The sequence below is a fragment of the Idiotropiscis lumnitzeri genome, chromosome 14 (assembly GCF_059441095.1).
Source record: "Idiotropiscis lumnitzeri isolate Australia: NSW breed Sydney's pygmy pipehorse chromosome 14, RoL_Ilum_1.0, whole genome shotgun sequence".
NCBI lineage: Eukaryota > Metazoa > Chordata > Actinopteri > Syngnathiformes > Syngnathidae > Idiotropiscis > Idiotropiscis lumnitzeri.
This window is the reverse complement of record NC_142404.1, coordinates 17706821-17731743: the sequence shown is the minus strand read 5'-3', so window position 1 is coordinate 17731743 and position 24923 is coordinate 17706821. Positions and strand designations below refer to the sequence as shown.

The following is a 24923-nucleotide window of genomic DNA, read 5'->3' as shown; positions in this document are numbered from 1 at the left end:
ATTTTTGTCTCAGAACCGTTAGGTGTTTTTTTTTTTCATTTTAATATTATGTATAATATAATTTTTAATAATGAAATTTTCTCTGTTTCATAATAATTTGCGTTTTAATTCTCTTTTCTTTTTAATCAATTCAAAAAGCTAATTTGAATGACGGGTGGAAGGGGGGCCAGGGTTCTCAGTGGTGGAATCGCATTACCCACAATGCCTTGCGCGAAACGTCATTTTCGAGGGCCCGGCATCCATGATGGCGGCGCTCGGTGCGGCAGAAGTCATCACACAGCTGGAAAGCGCTGCCAAAGTTTTAATGGTGAGACGTGACAAGCCTTTCTCGCGGCCGACGAGACGCTATCTTAACCGGAATTCGCTGAGGCGAGGCGAGTCTCTCTCGGGTTCACCATTGCCGGTTTTTCATGGCGAGACTTTGTACCTGAGCGGGAGCCGAGCGGCGGCAGTGCGTGGCCAAGCTGCTGCTCCTCTCTTTTCCAATCTCGATTATTGGCCTGGATATTCGGCTTTTGCTCCCCTTAAACTCCGTCGAGCTATACCCGGCTGGTCAAGAAACTTCCACGTTTTTGTGTCGGTACCAGTTTCGTGTCCAAGTTGCTTCCTAGCTGCCAAAAAGGACCATGCTTACCCCTCAGACCGAAGAGTAAAGTCACTTAATTCCCGGGTAACTGTGCAGTGGTTCCCCTTAGTTTCAAGGAGCCCTCGCAGGTTAACCTCATAACTTCCCACTTCCCAGTCTTCCACGATGGAGCATCTAAAAGATAACCCAAGAATCTTCCATGAATTGTATTCACAAGCTCTGTCGACAGACCCCGAAACAAGGAGCTCCCCAATTTAGCAATGGGAAGCCCACAAACCCAGTCGTTTATCCCACAAAGATAATGTACCAACACTCCTACCCAAATCAATTAGAACTCAAACTAGTCACATAATCACCAGGCTAACCATGTTGACAAGCAAGTAATGTTTTTGCGATAGATAGATTTTAAAAAATGGAACTATTCAAAAAGTTGAACTATTCAAACACAACTACACAAACATGACAAGGATTAATGTTTTTTTATTAATTGAATGCATTGCATCACGCAATGCATTCTGGGAACTGAGAAGGAAAATATATAAATGTTTTTACATTATATTTAAACCTTTAGCAGAAAAAAATGTTATTTTATCTGTTGTAATAAACCAGTAAAAAAAAATTTCCTGCCCAAAATTGTCATCGGCCTAAAGAAAAAAATCCATATTGGTTGGTCTTTAGTAATCTGTACTAGGTGAGTGATTTTTCAAAGTGTGGTACTAGTACCACAAGTGGTATGTTGTATGAATCATGCTAATATTGTATTTTAATGTTGGTGATGATGGTGAAAGTTTGATGACTCCTCTGGTCGATAAAAATTTTCCAAGAAGAAAAATTGTGTTTGTATGTATAACAATTTTGATGGCTATTTGTCAAAATGGTGTCATTTTCCCTCGTTAAATATGCCGCTTTTATTCTCATGTTGCGGTAACCTTTTAGCTTTTCTTCTTGTCATCAAGATAGTTAATGTCTTTTTCTTTGTCTTTCAGGCTCCGCCTTCCATGGTGAGCACAGAGCAGCGCCAGCACGCCGAGCACGTCTTCCTCTCCTTCCGGAAGTCCAAGTCGCCCTTCGCCATTTGTAAACACATCTTAGGTGAGATGTTAACTTAATAGCAACTTGGTTATCAAATGGCTCAGGAAGAAATATTTAGAGTGGTTATGAAAAGGCACATTTTCAAATATAAAGTGTTATTTTTAAGTCATATTTCTAAAGACAAGTCATATTTATGTCAAAGAAAGTCATATTTTTAAAGATAAATTTGTTGAAATGTTTTGGAAATTACATATTTTTGGGGGGCGGGATGCATGATGTTAGTGTGATGAAAATCAGCCTAATACGAATGTGCGGCTTTTGTTTCAGAGAGCAGCAAGGTGGACTATGTTCTGTTCCAGGCGGCCACCGCCATCATGGAGGCGGTGGTGCGAGAGTGGATCCTGCTGGAGAAGAACAGCATCGAGTCCCTCCGAGCGTTTCTGCTCACTTACGTGCTGCACAGACCCAAGTAAGGACACGCTGGAAATTAAGTTGCCGTTGTGTTTTTATGCTGGAAATGAAAGTGGAGGCGTGTGATTCAGGTTGAAGGTTTTTTTAAAGATAGAAATACAGGTGTTGGGGTGTTTTTTTTAAGGTAGAAATATGTATTGTAGGTGGCAAGAAGGTGGAAACGTGAGAGGAGAGACATGTGCATTGTGGAAATAAAAGCATGTTAAAGATGTATAGTTGTATTTAAGGTGGAAATGAAAATGCAGCGGCAGTCACTACAAGCTGAAGGTAAACTTATCCCTTTGCCGTTTTAGCTTGCAGAAGTACGTGCGCGAGCAGATGCTGCTCGCCGTGGCCGTCATCGTCAAGCGTGGCACCCTCGACAAAACTGTGAGCTGCAAAAGTATCTTCCTAGAAGTCGGACAGCTCATCGGCAGCGGGAACCCCAACGTGGTAACACACGCTCACACGCACACACATATATATGAAGTGCACACATGCTGATGGCCAGGAGGTGGCAGCACAACATTAGCGGCGTTTGTCTGTGCTGTGCAGCAAACGCTGGCTTGTTCCATCCTGACTGCGCTGCTCAGCGAGTTTTCCAGCTCCAGCAAGACCAGCAGCATCGGGCTGAGCATGGAGTTCCACGGAAGCTGCAAACGCCTCTTTCAGGTGTGCGCCTCACCCTCATTAGGAATTTGAAAAACAACTTTATTTACACAGCAATATAAAAAAAAACTGCAGCAAAAACAAATTGCTGCACAGCAGTAAAAAAATACAATTACTTAATTAACAATCAAAATTGTAATAATTGTATGATTAAAAAAAGGTTTTGGGGAGAAAATACATTGGATTTATTTTTACATCTCTTCCAAGAAAACATAATTTTGGGGATTTATGGCTCAAATATGTCTTGTTTTGTTTTGTTTTGTTTTGAATGAAAAGTAATCTGTTTCAATGTGATGCATGTCTGATAGCAATTTACACATGTGGAGCAACTGTACTCCTCCTGCAGCGCATACGTGCTTTTTGTACAGTGTAGGTGACTGCGTGGTGAATGTCACTGTGGCATGTTTCAGGAGGACGGTCTTCGTCAGATCTTTGCAATGACAATGGAGGTCCTGCAGGAGTTCAGTCGGCGCGAGAACCTCAACGCTCAGATGTCGTGTGTTTTCCAACGCTACCTGGCCTTGGCCAATCAGGTGCTCAGTTGGAACTTCTTGCCGCCCAATCATATCCTTTCCTTCACAACGCTTGCTTTGAAAGGTCACCAGTTAAGTCAGAGTAGTTGAGTTTGGCAAAGTATCAGGATGGGACTCATGTCAAGGTGGTCTTCACGCCCATACAGAAGGGCAGAAATCCAGAAGATCATATCGTCTTAGGAAATATCATTGTGCCACAATCTAAATAGAGAAAAGAAAATCCCCATTGTTTTTTTATTGATGTTTCTGGATGAAAAGAAACATTTTTGCATATAAATTGTTTGTTTATATCTGGATAAACAATAACAATTAATTGGCAAAAAAAAGTCAACTAACAAAAAAACATTTTTTTTTCAATGGAAATATGCAAAATTGTTGAATTGTTTTGTTTTTTTTTACCCAAAAATTATTTTACATGTTTTGGTTAAAAGAAAAAAAACCACATTAATAAAAAGTAACTGTAAGAAAATGTAAATCCCCTCAAAAGTGCAAAAGTCACTCAAATTAATTAAAAAAAATACATAATATTTGGTTTGGATGTAATTGAAATAAAATGCATGCTTTCATTTTCTTTTATCCCAAAATATTTTTGGGATCAGTTAATGAATATTTTTTTTAGCCAAAACCAAACAGGAAATATGCATTTACATTTCTATATGTTTTGAAAACAATAGCCATAATAACGATAATATTCTTTCTAAGTTTTGCATAAAAATTTAATTATATAAAAAAAAATCATCCCACTAACTAAGTAAAATTTCCTTGTCTATCTGTAATACATAATATCTGCGCGACTGACAAAGAGAAAACTTACACATTGCTTTTTATACATTTCATTTTCATGTACTACACACACGTGCATTTGTATTGGCCAGTAATTCATACAAGTAGGTGACTTTGTAGTCCATCTCTGTCATGCAATATCATGTGTTGTCTGTGCAGCTGGCCTCATGTTGAGAGCACAAATCCTAAAGCCTAACCAGCCTGGCATCTGAGGGGATCTGGATCACTTTCAAAGAAGTGTCCACAAATGTGTGTGCGCTCATCATTCCTTAGACCCTGCCCTCCTTTTTCCAGGCTCCTCTCGGTATGCGTGGCGCGCATGCATTTGTGTGTGTCTTCTTAAAGACAAACTTTGAAAGTTATCCGCATGTGTGTTTTTTTAGGCAGCAGTTCAAACATATTATGGTGACTCAATAATCCACAAAGTAAAAAAAAAAAAAAAGGCCCCGGCAAGCTTAGGTATCCAGTCGTAGTTACTGCAATGCGATCATTCGTATCAGAACTCCATCCTTGCGTACAGCGTCTAGAAATAATCCACAGTCATGATTGTGACTATTCCTCCCACCATTTTTTTTAGTTAATCGTTTACTGGAATTTCACCCTGCCATATATTAGAATTGGCTTCAAATATTCCATCCCGGTCTGGAAACCCTGGAGATTTTTTTTTTTGCAAGTAAACGTCTTCCCTTGTATAAGAGCTGAAGACACTGATGAGCGTCACCACGTGTGCGTTTGAGCGTCAAGGGGCTTCTGCCGTAATTGTCGACAGCCGCCGCCTTTCAAACATCAGTAGATGCACCCCTCGCCCTCCTCCGCCAGATTCTTCAAACGGGCGGCATTTCCATCCACGCTCCCTGAAGCGGGGTTGCTTCAGCTCCAGGAGGGTGTCGTGTGTCTCCCCCCACGCGTCTGCGCCACACCGCGTCACTCGCCACCGGGCTTGACTCGGTGCTTCTAATAAGGCGGTCAGGTGACAGATCGAGCCGCCGCACCGTCCCTCCGCCACGCGGCCCACATATTTGCTCTCTGTCGGCCCGCCATCTGCTTTGTAGCAGACAGGAATGCACGCTTGTTTGCTATTAAAGCGTGACGGTCCCACTTTGGATCTCTCAGACTTACCAGGTAGTGAAGCCCCCCGCCCCCGACTGTTGAGCTAGGTCGCCCACCAATCGGGCCTCACAGGGAGCTATTCTTGTAGCCGCTATTGTCATTAGTGTTAGCCTTGGAAGTTGGAGGGGCACTGCTGGAGAATATTCAATTTGCTTTCGTCCAAACTGAGGATGACCTTTCAACTAGCGTGGACAGAAAAAGAAAAAGAGTTCTCGAACATCGTTCTTCATGCAAACGTATAGTAATGACATAATGAAAAAGAATGTCTAAAATGTAAGTTTTTGGCATATGTATCTCGAGGCACAACTATAATCTAGTTTTAATCGGGGAAAAAAAGTCCACGACACGCTAAGGCCTGTAATTACTGTGATCCTTTTCCTTCCCACTAACTCTAATAACCGGCACCTTCCTCAACAGAAATGAACAGAACAACAAGAATCCTTTTTCTAATCCGCATCTGAATATGTTGAGCACTGTTAATACGGTAATTCTCGCGCTGCTGTCAAGACATTGTCCTTCCTCCCCCGCTGACAGCTGTATGATTGGAGACAAAGCTTTAGGGGAGCCGACGACAACGGGAGACGGGTGCCGGATTGTTATTCCACATGGCGGGATTTAGGGCGGGATGCGTCCCTTAAACCCCAGCACGCGCCCTAGCATAGCGCCGCGCGACGGCGAGGCGGCCGCCGGGATCAAGCGTAATGAATAGAGGATACAGTAGAAGCTCGCTAATCCGTTAGCCGCACACACGCAGCAAGGCCGTGTGGAGATTAGCCGGCTAATCTGTTTGTTGGCTATTTGCAGAGGCAATGAGGACACAATGAAGAAGTTCAGCTGCTCGCCGTTTAGCTCCTTTTCATATTCAACGCGTATAGAGTGTCTCAGGGCCGTTAGCGCCTTGCTAAATGTTAGCGGCTGTTTGTTTGGGGCTCTCTTGGTCGCCGTGGTTACACGACTACAAGGGTGGAAAACTGCCAGAAAAGAAACATTTTCACATCTTTCGATTAACGCGATCGCTCGTGCTGACAGTTATTCATGATAACCGCCTACCTTGAACCGTAAAAATCAACACGAGAAATAATCCACGCACACAAATTTTTTTGAGAGCAAGAGACATGCGATTGTGCACGTTTAAGAGATGTAGACGTCTCATAGAATTAGTGTTTTTTTTTTTTTTTTCAGGTATTCATGTTAAACAGCCACCTTGCAAAATAGAAATTGTAATGATGACTAGAAATAATCCAAAGTGTTTAAAAAAAAAAAAAAAGCACGGACAAGTGTTGGGTTGTTTGTACCTCTTCGCTGTGCTGTTAATGTCGTTGTGTTTACGTGTGAAGGACCTCGTAACATGTTAACGGCGTGCGTGTGTGTTTGGACCTTTTCACTTGTTGACCTGCATTTAAGTGTGTGCGTGCGTGCGTGCACGCGCATGTGTGCATGTACTTGTGTGTAATAGTGAGGTGGCACTGCCGCTATTAGGAGCCTGCAGGCTTGAAACAGCAGCAGGTGATGCCTTTTAAAAAGCCAGCAAAGCGCCGCCACATGCCCTCGTCACTCCCCTCGCGCACATTCGTCATCCGCCAAACATGCGCGTGACACACATAAGTGAGCACACGCGCGCACACACTCTCCATTTTGTGTAGTCCTTTAAGAAGGGAGAGGTATGTGGTAGCTTCATTTAAAGTGATGCTTATGCTTCCAGCACACACACACACACACACACACACATGCACAAGGAATGTGTTTGGGCCTATGTCCACACGTACGCGGGTTATTTTTAAAAAAGTATTTTTTCCCGACTGCGGAATTTCCCCAATAAATGTAAGTCCTCATGAATACAAATTTGCAATCTGTGAAGTGTATATCAAAGCTTAAAGGCCCTTCAAGAATGCAGAAAGTCATTTATAGATAAGGCACAATACAACTCGTGGCGAATAGAAGTGGGAGGAGTGTCTTGACAAGTAATTTAAATGTTGAAGAAAAGGCCAAAACAATGCGCAATTTCCCACTTGTGCTGTCGACAAAGAACCCAGCCAAGGCAGATGTTACCTGAGCTAGAAAATTGCTGGGTTGACTTCACCAGTCCAATTTCCTGTCTGTCCCGTTCCTATCGAGAAGGTACCATGAGAAAAACCCAGGAAGATGTGGACTTGTCAGGAAATGTAGAAGAGATTACATAAGTGGCCTCTCATCTTTTTGACGTCTATTATTTTATAAATTCCCTGGTTGATTTTGAAAAATCCTTTTACGGGCACTTGTGCATATTTTTCAGGCACCTATTTACCGGTTCTCATGCAATCACCGAAGCCAGAAAATTGCTGGGTCGATGTTGCTCCCCCATTCCTTTTCAGTGCTGCTATACAAAACAGCATCCCGCCTTTTAGGGACAGTGTAGAAAGTGGGGGTTTCTGGCCTTTATTACAACTTTATTACTACTACCAAAACTGGAAATTTGTGGCATTGACTTCATTTAACATGTCGGTCCAGCTGCATGATGTACTTATCATTCCTGATCTCTCCCGAGGCCTTGTTGCCACTGCGCTACCTCTCAGGGGACTGGTCTGAAACGAATTGCATTCTTGTCTTCTCCTGGACGGCGCTTCTTTCCATGGCCCTCATTCCGCCCTGCTAGCCAAAGTTCACTGCGAGGTCCTCCGCCTCCACCGCGGCTATTTTTACCTCCGTGCTCTGAGTTTGACAGGTGCCAACTTGTGGGCCCAAAGTGCATTGCGGCGTGCGGTGCGGCGAGGGGCGTGGGCGGCGGCGGCTGGAATGCACCAGCGACCCGGCCGCCCTCTGCCGACCGCCGCTCGGCTTTGATGACGCATTCCTCCGCTCGCTAGTTTGTCAAGCGATGCGCGCGGAATCTCAACACGGGCGACGGCTGACAAAATGGTTTGGGAGCACGACTGACACTTTGATTGACAGGAGATTGACACTTTATATTTATTTGGTGCAACTGTGACTTTCATCTTTGCTTCAAAAATGTTCAAAACGGATTTATATTTGTAGTGTTATATTTAATATGGTTAGCATTTAAATATTAATTTTATATAATATATCATTTTTAGATATTCACCACATTTTAAGCCATTGTGGCACTATCATTTTAATACATTTCTATTATTTAAATATAAGTAATACACATTAAGTATTTTTTTTAATTTAAATTATATATAAAATATATCGCCAATCTTCCATCCACTTCTATTTGTTTTAATATTGAAATATTTTAAAAGATATCTATTCATTTATCATCCAAATATATGAATTAAAATATTTTATATACGGTATATCCTTTTTTTTTTTTTCGCAATTCACTAATGTTCCCTGTTTACATTGTGTCCTCTGTTTAAGAATCTCCAGCTTGTGGCAAACGAAAGAAAATATATATATAGATATATATGAGTAGACGTGATAGGGTGTTAAGTCGGGTGCGAGCAGATTGGCTGAGAAGTGAGGGTTAGGGGCGTGTCCCGGTGTCTAAGGATTCTGGAGGCTGATCCCTTCTGCACTTTTGTGCCGGGCCCGTCTCCCGAGGAGGCAGAGGAGGGGTCGGGTGAAGTTGAGAAGGAAGTGTTCACACCGCACTACAGTATGTTGCTGTTGGCCTTAACGGGCAGCGGGTCACTGGGGCGCCACTACATCGCCATGTTTGAGGCGGCGCAGAACGTCACACTCAAGCCCACCGAGACCTGGAGGGAGGCGCTGCTGGACACCAGAGTCATGGACCTCTTCTTCACGGTGAGTACATCACTTCCTCATCCTCTTCCTCTTCCTCGTTTCCATTACAATCTCCTCTACTGCTTAATTGAAACTTTTGCACATACTGTCTCGTGCAAATGAATGTCAAAGTGTCTCAAAAGTTTTCACCCATATTTAATGTTTGGTGCCAGCTGAGGTTGTATGGCAAATAATCTGTGATCGAAATGTACCGCGTGCTGTTCCGCCATGCTCGCAAAGTTATCTATTCCAGCAGGGGTGTCAAACAAATTTTTCTTGCGGGCCACATCATAGTTTTGGTTTGGCTCGGAACAGTGAACCCATATAAATCATCATCATATTATATATGCACAACAAAATGATGTTTTTTTAGTTTTTAAAATCGGAATCCAGGAAAATGTTGTTTAATTCCCATTCAATTCATATTCAAGGTGTGATTGGTAACAATGAAAAAAATCGTGCAATGTTTAGACGTTTTTAAAACTGACGACAATTTGCAATTTTGGTATTTTAGCAAGAAACGTAAAGCCGTGCATGATTTGCCTTTGCGGGCTACACTGGGCCTTGAGTTTGACACCTGAAACTGAAAGATTTTTTTTTTAACTGCTGTCATCAGAGGACAAGCTCATTGTGCTGTGCTGGAAATTTAGTGTGGTTTTATTACCGAGACGTTTTTTTTCCACCTTTATTGTCAATAATGTGACATTTGATTCAATTGTTGTTGTTAAGAGGTTGGTTAGACTGTCTCAGATGTTGCCGCCTAAACAGGCTGCAGTAGGAATTGATTGTGGTTCTGTTATTCATCTGGTTTGCTTTTCACCATTATTGTCAATCTTTCGAAATAAGTTTGAGCTGATGATTCATCGCAACCAGGCTCGATGGACTGATTCAGAGCTGACTAGGTGTTTGCCTAAGCACCCTGTAAGTAGGAATTACATTTCGCTTGTCTTATTTTTGAAGGTGGCATCTATTAAGAATCATTAAAGAAGTGTAATCCTGCTGCTTAGTCAAACCCGAAAATAAGTGAGCTAACAAGCTATGCTGCTAATCAACCCAACAAAAAAAAAACCCTGAAGGTCCAAAATGATGGCAGTGCTCACTTATGCTAACTTGTGTCAGGTTTCGGCTTCGTCTGCTGCTCTGGTATTTCTAGTAGCTCCAATGTTTGTTGTTGTATATTCCCTCAGCTGTCCATGCGTGTGTGTGCGTGTATGCGTGATTTGTTGGGTCGGGGGTCATGTCGGCCCCTGGTAGATTATGTCAACATTGGCGTGTGTAGCGTCTCCATGTTGTGTGTTTCTGTAATTTAATGGACTCTGCTGTTGTCTCTCGCCTACACAAGCAGCAGGGGTGTGTGTTTGTGTGTGTTGAGACACACAAAACACGCAATTGGGGCCCTCATTTAGCTTCAGGATTAAAGATGGGCGCCAACATCAGTGGCCCCTTTTAATCACGCTGACTCAAATGAACACTTGCTCCGCAGTCTCCACTTTGCTGCTGTTTTCTTCTAAAAAAAAAAAAAAATGCTCCACCTTAGACCTGAGTGCTTCAGTATTATACTCCAAAATCTCCACTTTGCCGCCCCCGTCCAGGTTTCTTGCAGCCCTCAGTCTCCACTTGGATAAAGTTTCAGCGTTGATGTCATCATTTGAAGTTAAATGGCCTGACATTCAAAACGTCTATGAACTTGCTAACCCACTGCCCTCCTCCGGAGTCTCCATGTTGCTGCAGTGCTCCGTTTTTGCCATAGTATTGCAAAATGTGGCTGAAAAAAAAAAAACAACATGAGCTTTCAAGACTTTAGGCTTTTTGGAGAGGGTCGATGAGGATTTTGGCCAAAGAGAGGAAGAAAAAAAACCTAAACCACTCCACGGAATGCAGTATTATTTCCCCGAATTTACTTTTTTGCATGTGACTTTCCCCATGCGCACCCCCTCGGCAATGTTTGTGCCTCTTGAGGTTCTGTTTCACTCCAGAAAATGGATGGATGTCTCCGAGCTGTTGTTTGTGTGCACAGCCGACAATCAATTATCAATTTATTGTAATAATTGACCGTTCCCATGGTGGAACTCGCTAAAGAATGCGTCTGTCACCAGTATCCAGTCTTCATTACAAGGATGTCACACGTCTGAGGCCACGACAAATTTGGATGCACTTTGACCCCCGTCAAAAATCTTGACTTAGGTCATCTTTGAGGGACTCCCTGGAATCATAAAAAAAAATGGCAAGCCTCCTGTCTTGTAATGCATGGCTTCTTGACACTTTGGTGGGTCTACTCATGATAGATACGCCTACCAAATTTCACTTTGGGTGGGTGAAACTGTCTTAAGGGGTGGAATTTTCACAAGAATCACTCGTGCACTACCAAGCCAATTTCAGAGCTGTGACGAGTCCTTGAGCTTTGCCCACACACAATGATGAAACGCAAGTCTTTCGCAATTTAGCTTTGCCCATCTGTCTCCTATAAGTGGGTCAAATTTGGTAGCAATTGCTCAGAAAATAAAACGACTCATTCCGGAAGAAAATGGCAAACCTCCTGTGTTTTTTTCAGGCTTCTTTGTGAAACTTTTTTTTTTTTGTTGGTCATAATATACGTCTATCAAATATCACGTTGCTAAGTGAAAATAGAATATAGAATAGAATATAATCGTATTTTTACTTTTAGAATTCTGTCCAAAATTGTGTGCTTCAAAGCAAAAATCGTCTTTCTGTATCTTTTCAGATATAGCTTCTTGAGAGTTTTTTTTGTGGTCTCTTCATTCTAGACAAGCCTCTCATGTTTCATGTTGCTAAGTGAAACTGGCCTGGATAGGCTGAATTTTCAAACAAGTCCAATTCCATTTTTTTCACAAGCAGAAATAAATCTTAACATCTGCTTCAAAGCAAAATAGCTTCCTGTGTCCTTTCAGGCATGTGCCTTCGGGCGTTTTTGTGGGTTGAATCATTACAGGCATGCCTACCAAATGTCATGTTACTTAGTGAAACTGACTGCTGAGTGATTGGCTCCAATATCAATGAATCAGGACTTTTCCCTAATAAAGACCTCCAGTACACTTAAAGCCCTTCTTTGGCGTACCAACACATCTTCCAAGGTCAAACAAGAGTGTGTCAGTCAGCATGTGTTGCGATGGAAAGACAATAGGCTGCAAGCGAAGTGTTGATGCGAGACAAACGATGGGAAAGATGAGCCTCAGGGGGAACACACACCAGCCAGGCTTTGTCTCTTTCTATAAATAGCATCCTCATCCCCACTCTCTCCTCCTTTACTAGCAGCCTCCCGTTTGTTATCCCTATCGTAAAAGCCGCCTTCTTCTATTGTGCTATCGAATGTTGTTTAAATTAAACACCCGTGAGCCCCAAAACTGGCTCGGAATCTTTTTAAAATCCTGCTATGAAATCAGTTTCACTTAGCAGCATGAAAATTATTCGCATTATGTCTTTCATTGGTGGATCCACCAAAACGTTCCAAGAAGCCATGCCTGAAAAGAAGTCTACCGTTTTGCTTTGACATGCAATATTAATGCTAATTATCTAATTGGATGGTTTCCAAAATCCCCCCCCCTCAACTCATTTTTGCAAAGCAACATGAAATTTGGAAGGCAAGTCAATTGTCACTACAGTTTTCTTGAAGCAGACATTTCAGTTGCAATAATAGAATTGAGTTTGTTTGGAGCAAATTTCAGTCAGCAACATTATTAAACGCTTAAGGCATGTCCGTCATGGGTAGTCCCCAAAAATAGTTTCAAGAGCCGTGCCCGAAAAGTCCGCCACTTTCTTTCGAATTAACGATTCTCACGCCTATACACTTTGTGGTCATTTGTTTTTGTTGTTTGCTTCTATTTGTCTATTTGAGCTTTCCCAATGAAACATTACGATGTGGCCTGAGTTGTAAATTTCCTACAGTCCGTGAACGCAGCATTATCATGAAATTAGTTACCTTGACGACGACGCAAACAGCCCTTCCAGGTCTTTGCGGTTCATTGATTAATTAGTGTGCATTGATTCCATTGTTAGCTTCCTAGTGAAGGTATCTGTCTCTCTATTACGCACACGCACACGCACACACACGCACGCACATAAACGCTAACAATAGTCTGACATGAGCGGTATGACACACATCATTCGCTAGCGCAGCTGCCTTGTACCGTCCCTCCCTCCCTCCCTCCCTCCCTCCTCCCTCCAACCTCCAGCCGATGACTTCACATCGTGGAAGCAGCAGCGGTAGGAGTGTAGCGCTACAGCGGCTACGCCGCGTTAGCATCTTAGTCGTCAAGGGGAACCCGGGAAGTTGGAGCCATGCGCCGGCACAATGGACATTAAGGCTGGGGAGGTGGCGGAGGTCCAGATGTGCGCTGCGTAGCGTCACTGGAAACACATGTTGCTGAGGTGGCCATGACCGGGATCTCATCGGGATGTTTTTCCACTCTGGGTTTGATTGAGGCTGCCTGCGGGCTTTAACGATCTCCGCGGCTGTGTTTGTGTCTGGGTGAGAAAGTGAGAGCGGGGTTAAGCGCCTCAAGTCATCTGAGGGTGAGGCAGGAAGTTTTATTGTGCTTGAGCATGCGTTTGGACTGAAAACTCACGTTTTAACAAGTATTAACCCTTGCTGGACATTTTGTGCCATTCTCTTCATTACTTTTCAATCCATGCTGGCTGTGTTGAATTAATACAGCTTGCTTTTGCCTGATGAAAATTTCAAAGAAATGACGCCTGTGTTTAATTTAGCCTGAATTGACAATGGGACACAAGATGCCACATAACAAAAAGTCTCATTCAAAACGAATGAAAATGTCGTATTCCCCATTCAAAGCATGAAGCACTCTTTCACACCTTTTCGTGTCGAAAAGGAGTTCTTTAAATGAACCTAAAATGACAAAACGAACAACAGCAAAAGAAAAGTCCCCGTTCAAAGCATGCAGCAATGTGAGTCATTGCTGAAATTGTAAACGTTTTGCCATTGTTGTTGGATAAAGGTCCATGTCAAAAGAGAGCGCTCATCCTCTTTGAATTCCAAATTCTGTTGTAAACGGGCCTCGCTCGTAGCTACTGAAATAAGTGTGTCGTTATTGATGTTAGATAATGCTGTTATATTTAGAAAGGAATACTCCCAGTCGTGCTTAGATTGAATACTCACTTATAACAGATATTACACTATAATGTACATTTTGTGTCATGTTGGCTGTGTTTTCTAAATATTGTTGAAACTTTCCAGATAATTTCCATCTCTGCTCAGCATTATGCCTCACGAATGAAACGTTGTCGCTATTGGAGTTAAACATTGGTGTGTTGCGTGCCAATCAGAGTATCCGGTCAAAGTCTGCATAAAACAAATTCAATGAAGGATTGATGGTTCTGTTCAACGCATGCAGTAATGTGCCGCGGTACCAAAATAAGAAGTGAGTTTGCTTCCGACGTGGGATGAAGGTGTTTGCGTGTGTACCCTAATGTGTGTGTTGGGGGTCATTCGCTTAGTCATGAGACAGGACGTTTGCCACTTATGCTTGAGCATTCCACATTTGTTATCGTATGCTTCTAGACAAGTAGTTCTTGGACTGGAAATTCACTCTATTTTTTTGACACCCATTAACCCTGAGTGGACTTCTTTCATTTTCAACCGATGTTGGATGAATGAGCATTTGGCCATATAAATTTTTAGCATTGGCTCAGGTGTTGATTTAATTAATTATTTATTTTTGTCCAGGTCCACAGGAAGATCCGCGAGGACTCGGACATGGCCCAGGACTCGCTGCAGTGTCTGGCCCAGCTGGCCTCCATGCACGGGCCCATCTTCCCGGACGAGAGCGCTCAGATCTCCTACCTGGCCCACCTGGTGGAGGGCCTGCTCAGCATGATCAACGGGTCAGTAGCAAGCTCGTGAAAGCCAAAGAAAATGAAAAAAATAATGAGCCAGAAACACGACGCTATGTCGCAAATGCTCTCTTGTGGCTCTTAAGTAGAAAAATAAGTCCAATTCAAAAATCGGGGATTGCATTCAAAGCATGCAGCAACTTTTTCCATTTAAAATCTTTTGCTTTTGTTCCTCACTGTCATATGTTAAAAAAAAATATTCTTGCGTCTAAAAATGCCGTTTTACCCCGCAACTGAAATGATAATGTGTGTGTTGTGTTGTTGTGTCTTAAGACCTCGGAAGGTTTCCATCTAAATTCAAAGAGGTCTCCCACTGCTGTGTAAATCGCTGACATTGAGCGAACCCCTTTCATCCCCCTTCCACATCCACGCTCTCTCGCTTGGCCATCTGCAATCACCTATTCTTGGAGCTTTTTTTTTTCTTTTTCTTTTTCCAGTTGCCTCATCGGAAAACCATGTGTAGTGTAGCTGGACGGCTGATCTGTGCTAATTGAGTACTTCTGCTCACACTTTGGCCTTTTTTTTTCCTCCTCCTCCACGCCATGTGTGATCCTAAATGTCACTTTTTTTAGTGCAGCAGAAAAGTCTAAATTGTTGTAGACTGTTCATTATAAAGTAAAAAAAAATACAAGAGAGAACCATTAAAATGTAGATTTTTTTGTTTTTGTTTTTAAATTTAGCTCTGAGCGTCATTACTTAGTTTTTCTATTTTTTTGCATTTTTTTTTATATATAATATAGCTCAGAGGAGAAACATATTTTCTACATTTTTTTTTTTCAATTTAAAATAAAAGTGTTTTCCACTGTGCAGGGAGAGGCCAAACTGGGGTCAGCTTTCCATTTTAGCCCCAAACGTCCACGAAAATTGCTCCTCCGACTCGAGCTTGAGGATGACGCGGCCCGCGGCAATCTTCCACAGCTGCGCGGTGGTCCCAGTTTCACGCAGTTTCCCCCCGCAGTGACTTTCACACGCCAATCCACTGCATTGTGTTGACTCAGAGCTTATTTATAGTTTTAATCGGCCATTTTAAGGCGCCTTGGCACGTTTCCATGTGCCTTTTAGTCAAGGTGACGAGGACAAAGCTTAGCATTGTGTAGCAGCGGGTGGGCACAAACAAGTGTGGTCGCAATATTAACGGTCAGTATTAAAAGTGTAAAAAAAAAAAGTTTACCACCATTGACATGTCACAATTGTACAAAGAAGCCTGCACCTTCAGGACCTGTCGTGCCAATAAATCAGATTATTTCCGGCCAGCTATTTGGAAAATGCCTTTTTTGACATAACAACATTAGAAAAATGCATTTTTAATCCCAACTTTCAATGGCTGATTTTTTTATACACATTGGTGTCTTTGTTTTTGTACTTTTTAAATGTCTATTTACATTTTGTATTTAATCTAGCTCTTTATAATAACATTTCTCTCGTTGTTTTGTGTTTTTTCAATGTTTTCTTATTTAATTTGTTTTTGCTTTCTCTTTTCAATGTTTAATTTTAGCTTTAGTTCGTAACACTAACATCAAAACACAGTTAGTTGTGTGTGTTTTTCTTTTTAAAGTTTTTGGTATTTTTTAAACATCTCATTTCATTCAGCCCTTACTAGTAACATTTCTTAGTTTTGGTGGTATTAAATGTCTTTTTTTTTCAATTTTGAATTTAACATTTTTTGTTTTTCTTTAAACTGGTTTCATTTTAATGTGCGCTCTTAATATATATATTTTTTTAATGTTTACATTTAAAAAAATAATTTAACTTATCTCCTATTAGTAAAATGCATTATACATTTTCTTTATTTCAGCTCTAAATTCAGTCATTGTCAGTTTTTTATTCACAGCCATTTTAGAGCATTTTGACTGCTTGTTCTAGCCCTACACAAAATTGTGTTCTTTACACTTTTCCCCCCACAACCATAGGAAACAATGGAAATAATTACTCTCAGGTTTGAACTTTTGTTTGTTTGTTTTTTTCCAGCATCGAGATCGAGGACTCCGAGGCGGTGGGCATCTCAAACATCATTTTCAACCTGATCACCATGTTCCCAAGGAGCGTGCTGACAGCGCTGCCCAGCGAGCTCTTCACTTCCTTCATCAACTGCCTCACGCTGCTCACCTGCTCATTCGGACGCAGCGCCGCCCTGGAGGAAGTGGTGAGTAACTGCTGCCTTTTGGAAAATACATCCCCTGGAGCCAATTTCACAAATGTTTCAAATAGAGATGCTGAAAAAGATTAAGGAAGTCGGCTATTTTGGCTATTTTAGATTTAATTTTGGCACTATTTAGGGCTCCTTTTTTTTAATCATCCCCTCGAGCCAATTTACTTTAGCACCATGAAATTTATTAGATTTGTCGATCTTGGTTAGATCCACAAAAAGGGAAAAAAAGTCTCGTAGCCATCCCTGAACTGACACAGCAGCCCTGCCAATTTGACTCAACGCCCTGGGGGTTAAGATCGGGGATGTCGATTGTGGCTATGTAAAGCCCTTTGAGACTGTCTGTGATTAAGGGCTATACAAATAAAATTGACTTGACTTGACTTTTGTTTTTATTTTTTATTTTTTGGGCGGCCCCCTAATAGGTCATTTTTAGACAAATAAACTACATCCGAGGTTTTAACGTTTTAGCCATGTGTGTGAGCAGAAGTTTGATGTCTCGCCATATCAGACAAAACCGCTAATAAGGCAGCTCCACCCGGTTAGAGTGTTTCTTCTTCATGATTTCACGTTCACCATCATTCCAAACCAGCGTTTGCGTCTTTCCAGCTGGACAAGGACGACATGGTGTACATGGAGGCCTACGACAGGCTGCTGGAGTCGTGGCTGACGCTGGTGCAGGACGAGGAGCACTTCCCTCGTGGGTGCTTCATCCAGCCCGCTGTGCAGGTCTTCAACGCCTACATCCAGTGTCACCTGGCCGCACCCGACGGCACCCGCAACCTGGTCAGATTCTCTCCCGGAGGCTTGAATAACCTGATACACGCTCCGTCCTAACCGCCCCTCATCTCGTTCATCAGTCGGTGAACGGTGTGTCGTCCCACGAAGAAGAGGAGATCAATGAGCTGCAAGAGGATGACCGAGAGCTGTTCTCGGACCAGCTGTCCAGCATTGGGACGCTGGGCCGGGTGGCTTCAGACCACTGCATCCCCCTCCTCACAAGGTAAACACACTCGGCTTTGCATATGGGACAATATCTGACCTCCCAAGATGTTGTTGAATACATCTTGAAGCTATCTCGTGGAACTGTAGCTCACAAATTATCATAAAACTGTCAGCGATCTTGCCAGGCCATTTGTATGGTGCCCATTCCATTTTTTTCCTTTCTTCTTCTTTTTTTTTTTTTTTTTTTTCCCTTGTCCCTGTTTTTTAAATATGTGTTCAAGTTAAATGTGATGTTTGTTGCGCTGTTTCTGTCAGCCTCCTGGAGGACCGTGTGACTCGACTCCACGGTCAGCTCCAGAGGACTCAGCAACACCTGATGTCCTCGTCGGACCTGTCGTCAGTGGACCGCAAAGTACTGGACGACCTTTACGAGGACATCCACTGGCTCATCCTGGTCTCAGGTCAGCGAGAGCCCCGACACAAGCGGAGCCTGTATCTCTCCTTAGTCTCCTATTGATGAAATTTGCCACGTGCGGCATTCAGGGTATCTACTGGCGGACGACCCCCAGGGAGAGACGCCGCTCATCCCCTCCGAGGTGATGGAGTTCTCGGTCAAGCGTTCGACGGAAGTGGACATGAACACCACGCTGCAGATCCTGGGCTCGCCGGGGGAGAGGGCCTCGTCCATCCCGGGCTTCGACCGCACCGACCCGGTCATCAGGTAGTCCGACCGAACCCTTATTCAGAATCAGAATAGCGTTGTCAGTGCACTTCAGGATGCAATGAAAGGGGAACACAGAATTTATTTTTTTTATTCTCTGAAAAAAGGTATACATTAATGCACGACACAGACTAGCCATCCGGGCGCCAACACATACCATTCTCCAGGTGCGCCGTATGAGTGGCAGTGAGAAGGATTGGGAGAAAAGCCAATGATTCTTTTCCATACAGTAGACTTTAAAAACATGTTGTGTGTGTGCGAGGTTGCTGTCGGCCGTGCTGAGGACCTCCGAGGTGGAATCCAGGGCCAGCAGAGCCAGTTTGACGCAGCTATTGAGTCCTCAGATGGGCAAAGATGTCGTTTGGTTCCTGAGACGCTGGGCCAAGACCTACCTGCTCATGGACGAGAAGCTCTACCAGCAGGTGACTCACCAAATTACCTGCATGCACCTGCCTGTACGCAGGGCCTGGGGGATGTTTGGGGCTGCTTTGCTACATCTGGCATCAGGTAACTTGACTGTGCAAAGGCTGCAATTTCAAAAGAAAATGAACTGCTTCATTTTAGTCAACCGTAGTCTTTATATATATATATCTTCATGCGTAAGTAGAAAGATTAAGGTGAAAGCAAAAAGACCAGCTTTCTCATTGGTCTGAAAACTCTTAAGTTGGGTCACTCTTATCTCAAGGCACCACCATTGGAATCATTTTACACTTGACCAACTCTTCGTTCGTCCTCAGGTCAGCGTCCCCTTCAGCACGGCGTTCGGCTCGGACACGGAGGGCGCCCAGTGGATCGTGGGCTACCTGCTGGAAAAAGTCATCACCAACCTGTCGGTGTGGAGCTCGGAGCCCGAGCTGGCCAACGACACGGTGGAACTTTTGGTGACGCTGGTGGAGAGGCGGGAGAGGTGAGGATGCCGATGGTGGTGGGGGCTTAGTTGAAAGACGGTGTTGTCATGATGGCACCTCCCCCGGCCGTCCTCGCAGGGCCAACATGGTGGTGCAGTGCGAGAGCTGGTGGAACCTGGCCAAGCAGTTTGCCGGACGCAGTCCGCCGCTGCACTTGCTGTCCAGCTCGGTGCAGAGGACCCTCATGAAGGCTTTGGTGCTGGGGGGCTTCGCCCAAATGGATTCGGACACCAAGCAGCAGTACTGGGCTGAGGTAACGCACCCGGAAAGTGTGCACAACACAACCTTTTACTCATTACAGACATGCTTTAAATACTTTAATTGGATTATAATATTTTTATTTTTCATATTTAATTTGATTTGTAGTGTGGTATATTTCTTGTTTTATTGGTATTTTTTTGTTGTTCATTGTCTTGATTTTTCACATTGACACATTTATTCAGTTTTTATTAGAAATATTTAATTTTATTTCGAAGATTTTTTCACATTTTCTATAGTTGATATTTATTTTTCACTTTACTTTTACTTTACTATTTTGATCGGTTTTATTTATTTCATCCTTATTCCATTATTCATGTAAATTTATTTATATTAATTATTTTGAATCCTTTTAAACTTATTCATCCTTATTTTGCCTTTTTAACTTCAACACTAAAATCAACCCCCCACCCACATCCCCCACATGCCTCTATCATGGGTGGCCTCATGTTACGCTCAAGTAGCATTTCTTCTCCCTATTGATAGTTGAACCCCCAAAGACGTTGGAATTGTGTTTATCTCTTGTTCCCCGGAGGTTGTTGTGATTCAACCAATGGGAGCACAGCGAGTACGCTCCGCGCATCTAAAGTCTCGTCCTGTCCAGCCTGGCATCCTTGACGGATGCGCTCCATAATACCCCCCAGGGAGGCGAACTTGATCCTTGTCAGCATCTCAGAGGTCTTTTGTCCTAATCGGCCGCCGGTAGTTTTTTAAAAAAAAGGGGGGGGGGGGCGTAAAGCCACGTGTAATTACCGGGGGGAGTCGGCAGCTGTCAGCCGCCTCAGCTGCCGCGTCGGGAAGAAGATGAATGGGTCTGCAACATCCTGTTGATGATCTGTTCCCTTTTCATACTTGGAAGAAACAAAAGAGTGCACTGAAGCAGGTGCTGCTCTACCTGAGTGTCCACATGAATATGGATGGACATCTGCTCGTTTCAATCAATATGGTCAGAGATAAAAACATATTTATTAAAAAAAAAATAATAATTCAAATGTGATTTCAGTTGTTCCGTGTTCACACATTTTAGACCTTCCAAAAGCTTGAACTTTGAGCAGTTTTTACTCTTTTTAAATGTGCTATTTAAATAAACCGTGACCTTGACCTTTTCAAAAGTCATTTTAATTATTTTGTTTTAATATTATTTTTTTATTGCAATTTTTAAACATCCTTTCATTTTTTTTATTTTATCAATAGTATTTTTTGATTCATAGTTTTTATAACATCATCATTTTCACCAGTTTTTCTTTTTAATTTGCATTTTTAAATTAATAATAATAAATAAATAAATACATGACAAAATAAATAAATAATAAAAAAAGTTTCATAAAACACGAAAAACTGAAACAAATTCTGGTGGGATTATATTTTTTTCCTGAGAAGGTCTGTATTTTATGTTCAAAATATGACTTGGGCCATTGTTTTAAGAAGCTGACGATTCACTTTTCAGTTTTTGTTTGCTGCCTTACCTGTAACATTTGATTTGTATTTTTCTTTCTTAAATGGTGTTGCTGTTGTCAAACGAATTGTTGTGAATTCTAACGCAATTTGCCTTTGCTCGCTTGCTTGCTTTCAGGTGCTGCACCCGCTACAGCAGCGCTTCCTCAACCTCATCAACCAGGAAAACTTTGCTCAAATCAGCCAAGAGGAGGCGGTCAAGCGGGAGATCGTGGCCACGCTGGAGGCCCTGTGCGGCATCGCAGAGGCCACGCAGATCGACAATGTGGCCTCGCTCTTCTCCTTCCTCATGGACTTCTTGTCCAGTTGCATCGGACTCATGGAGGTCAGGGCGGCGACGAGCGGACGGGCGGGATCCTCTGCAAATGTTTAGTCCCTGTCATTTATTACATGCATGTTCGTCTCAGGTGTACAGCAACACGCCAGAGACCATCAACCTCATCATTGAGGTCTTTGTGGAGGTGGCTCACAAGCAGATCTGCTACCTTGGAGAGGTTGGTAACCGCCGAGCGTGCACAATGGAAATCAACGCGGCAACTGGAAATGAGCCCAAGTTGCTTGTGCGCAGAACAAGTCGATGAAGCTGTATGAGGCGTGCCTGACGCTGCTGCAGGTTTATTCTAAAAACAACCAAAGCAGAAAGCGAAGCGACGCAGCCGCTGAGGAGGACCAGTACCAAGACCTGCTGCTCATTATGGAGCTGCTCACCAACTTGCTGTCCAAAGAGTTCATCGACTTCAGCGACACAGGTGCACCACTCTTTTTAATTTAAAAAAATAATAATCATAATAAAAAAATTAAAAAATCGAGTTTTGGTGGGTGTGGGGTTGATGTTTTTTTTCCCCTTTCCTTTTTACACACCATAATCTCAACCCCTCCCTCAAGAAAAATAAAAATTTACTCAGAAATATTCTATATACTTTAAAAAATTAAATGCATTACGAGCACAAGTCTGTGCATGGCATTTTTGAAGGCCCTTACATACTTGCACTTGTCACTGATATAATTTCATGTTGCTGAGGGAGTTGTGCATGGATTTTTGCCTTTCTTTGACGTTGAAACTGGTTTCGTTGATGCACGTTTGCCGCGTCTCTTTCTTCCAGACGAGGTGTTCCGTAGCCAAGACCAGGGCACGCCGGCGTCCAGTCGTCCCGTGTCTGCCGCAGACGTGGTCTTGTATGGTGTCAACATTGTTCTTCCTCTCATGTCACAGGACCTTCTCAAGGTTAGACACGATTTTTTTTTTTTAGTGTGCCTCTGTAAAGAAACTTTTTGCCTGACGTCTTTGCTTTTTCTGTTCTCCACAGTTCCCATCTTTGTGCAACCAGTACTACAAACTCATCACCTTCATCTGCGAGATCTTTCCCGAAAAGATCCCGCAGTTGCCCGAGGATCTCTTCAAGAGCCTCATGTTCTCGCTTGAGCTCGGGATGACCTCGTATCCTCGTCACGTGCGAGCGCATCAGTCACTACAGGACAACGTGATTGCTTCTATTTGCATTGATCACAACAGTACTTCATTAGTAAGATGTAGTTTCAAGTTTTTTTGGGGGGGGGCATTTTTGTTTTTATTTTCTTGTTTTCTAGTCTGCGCTAGTGTGTAATTCCCTAGACAAACAGCCTCTTCTCTAGTGACTGATACAAAAGTTGTAAAACGGCTTTTCTACTGTAGTAACTGATACATGTTAAAGAAATCTTTTGGGTGGCGGTCTACTGTAGTGACTTACGCATCCCAAAGAAAGCCGCTTTTTGAATAACTATTCACTGTAGTGACTGATTTTGCTGAATCTTTAAACCAGTTATACACTGTCGTGACTGGTCGTGGCTTTTGCCATCAACACGCGGTCAATTTTGAGCAGCCATCCACTATCGTCACTGATCCAAATAGAAGTAACGAAAAATGCATTTATTTGCTGAGTGCTATTTATTTCTTCGAGTTGACATCCTTAACGCCAGTTTTTAGGATGGGTTCTGAGATCAGTCAGCTCTGTTTGGAAGCGTTGTCACCATTGGCAGAGCAGTGCGCCAAAAGCCAAGAGAAGGACACGCCCCTTTTTATGGCCACACGACACTTCCTCAAGGTACACACACACACACACACACCATGTGTCCGTGCTGTTTGCTAACATGTGTTGTATGTTGCAGCTGGTGTTTGACATGTTGGTGCTGCAGAAACACAACACGGAGATGACGGTGGCTGCGGGAGAAGCGCTTTATACGCTCGTCTGTTTGCACCAGGTCAGATGACACGCATTTATAAAGTTGACTTGAGATAAATAAAAATATTGCTGCCCCGGTATCATGCTCTTGTATTGTTTTCCGATTAAAAGTTCTGACAATATCTCTAAGATCTTGATATGGTATCGTTAGTTTAACAGTGAAACTCAGGATGACGACTTGTTGTGGTACAATGTAAGTCCAGTGTGGTAAAGTGACATGAGTTTGTTGTGATGTCACGCGGCAGGCGGAGTACGCGGATCTGGTGGAGTCCTTGCTGTCATCGCAGCGCGATGCGGTCATCTACAGCCGCCTGGTGGCCGCCTTCAACACGCTGACGGCCAGCAGTACGCCGCCGGCCATGGAGCGCAAACAGAAGATGGCCTTTCTCAAAAGCCTTGATGACTTTGTGGCGAACGTGGGTGGTCTGCTCTGCGTCAAGTAGCCACTGCGGACAAATACACGCACATCATGCCTTTTCGCGCCAGGCCACACCTGCAATGAATGTGTTCATGGAACGAACGCTCACCACGGCGACCCGCTGAACTGCAGTGCAGTGCAGTGCAGACAGACGGACAGGCTGGGACGCTACGTGCAAGGCCTAGGCAAAGCTCCCGGAGTACACACACACACACACACACACCTATACAGTGTTATTGGAAGGTGAAAAAGATTTTTATTCTTTTTTTTTTTTCCCGTGTGAAGTTTTTGAATGCCTTTTAAACTTGTTGGAGGACCATTATATTTAGAGAATGTACACACGTGCACTGTGTGTGTATGTGTGTTATATACATGTGTATATATACGCACACACACACATATATTAGTCCCAAGTCTCCCCAGAGTGCCTTGTGTGTAGGAAGGAATGTGTGTATGTCTATACAGTATGCGTGTGTGTGTGTGTGTGTGTGTGTGCGCGCGCCTTGCGTTATGTGTTGCCCTAACAACAAGGCCGCCCAGTTGCATTCAGGTGCACTGGTTTTGTTGAGCACCAAGAATGCAAAAGCATGCGCATGCTGGCGTCCGCCTACGGGCCTTTTTCCATTTTAGTTCTGTTTGAGGAACATCACGACACATCGAGACTGAAATGTTTTTTAAACGCCAGCGGGAGGGTGGTGAACATGTATGCTTGAATTTCAGATCGGAAAAAGAAACAGCTTGTCCAAAAGAGAAGTTCATAGGCTGGGTTCGGAGTAGTATTTTTCTAAAGCAACACATCCTTCATGAAAAGAAGCAGAGACGCTTTACCATCCTACCTGTGTGAATTGACCACATTTAAAAATGTACATAAAGTTGTATTGTAATAAGTCTTCTGTTCTCTTTATTCGTGTGCACCTTCGATCGTCACTTTCCTGAATATAATTGCCCAAGATATTGTTTCGGCGAAACTGAATCAAATACTATGATTAGATTTATTGATATTTTAATTTCAGTGGTAGGATTGAATGATCTGTATCACTAAAGATGAAGCTCATTTTTTAAGCTCTCCCGAGTCAGCACATAAATATAAAATTACATA

The 24923-nt window shown here is 43.0% G+C and overlaps 1 protein-coding gene across 2 annotated transcripts; it reads left to right on the top strand.

The window, feature by feature from the left end:
• Positions 1–175: 175 nt before the first annotated feature.
• On the top strand, positions 176–24711 carry xpo4 (exportin 4). Of its 2 annotated transcripts, none has more exons than XM_088315508.1 (24): positions 176–307; positions 1573–1678; positions 1946–2087; positions 2383–2521; positions 2624–2740; positions 3148–3301; positions 8795–8907; positions 14588–14745; positions 16723–16897; positions 17510–17686; positions 17761–17903; positions 18161–18306; positions 18389–18566; positions 18829–18988; positions 19304–19473; positions 19553–19727; positions 21306–21512; positions 21595–21681; positions 21756–21936; positions 22291–22412; positions 22495–22625; positions 23151–23268; positions 23333–23425; positions 23652–24711. In XM_088315508.1, the coding sequence occupies exons 1-24, from the start codon at positions 242–244 to the stop codon at positions 23847–23849; spliced, it is 3456 nt and encodes a 1151-aa protein (XP_088171634.1). In that variant the 5' UTR covers positions 176–241; the 3' UTR covers positions 23850–24711. The 2 variants fall into 2 exon arrangements, with proteins under 2 accessions (XP_088171634.1, XP_088171635.1); XM_088315509.1 differs by having other exon boundaries at positions 258–374.
• Positions 24712–24923: the final 212 nt, after the last annotated feature.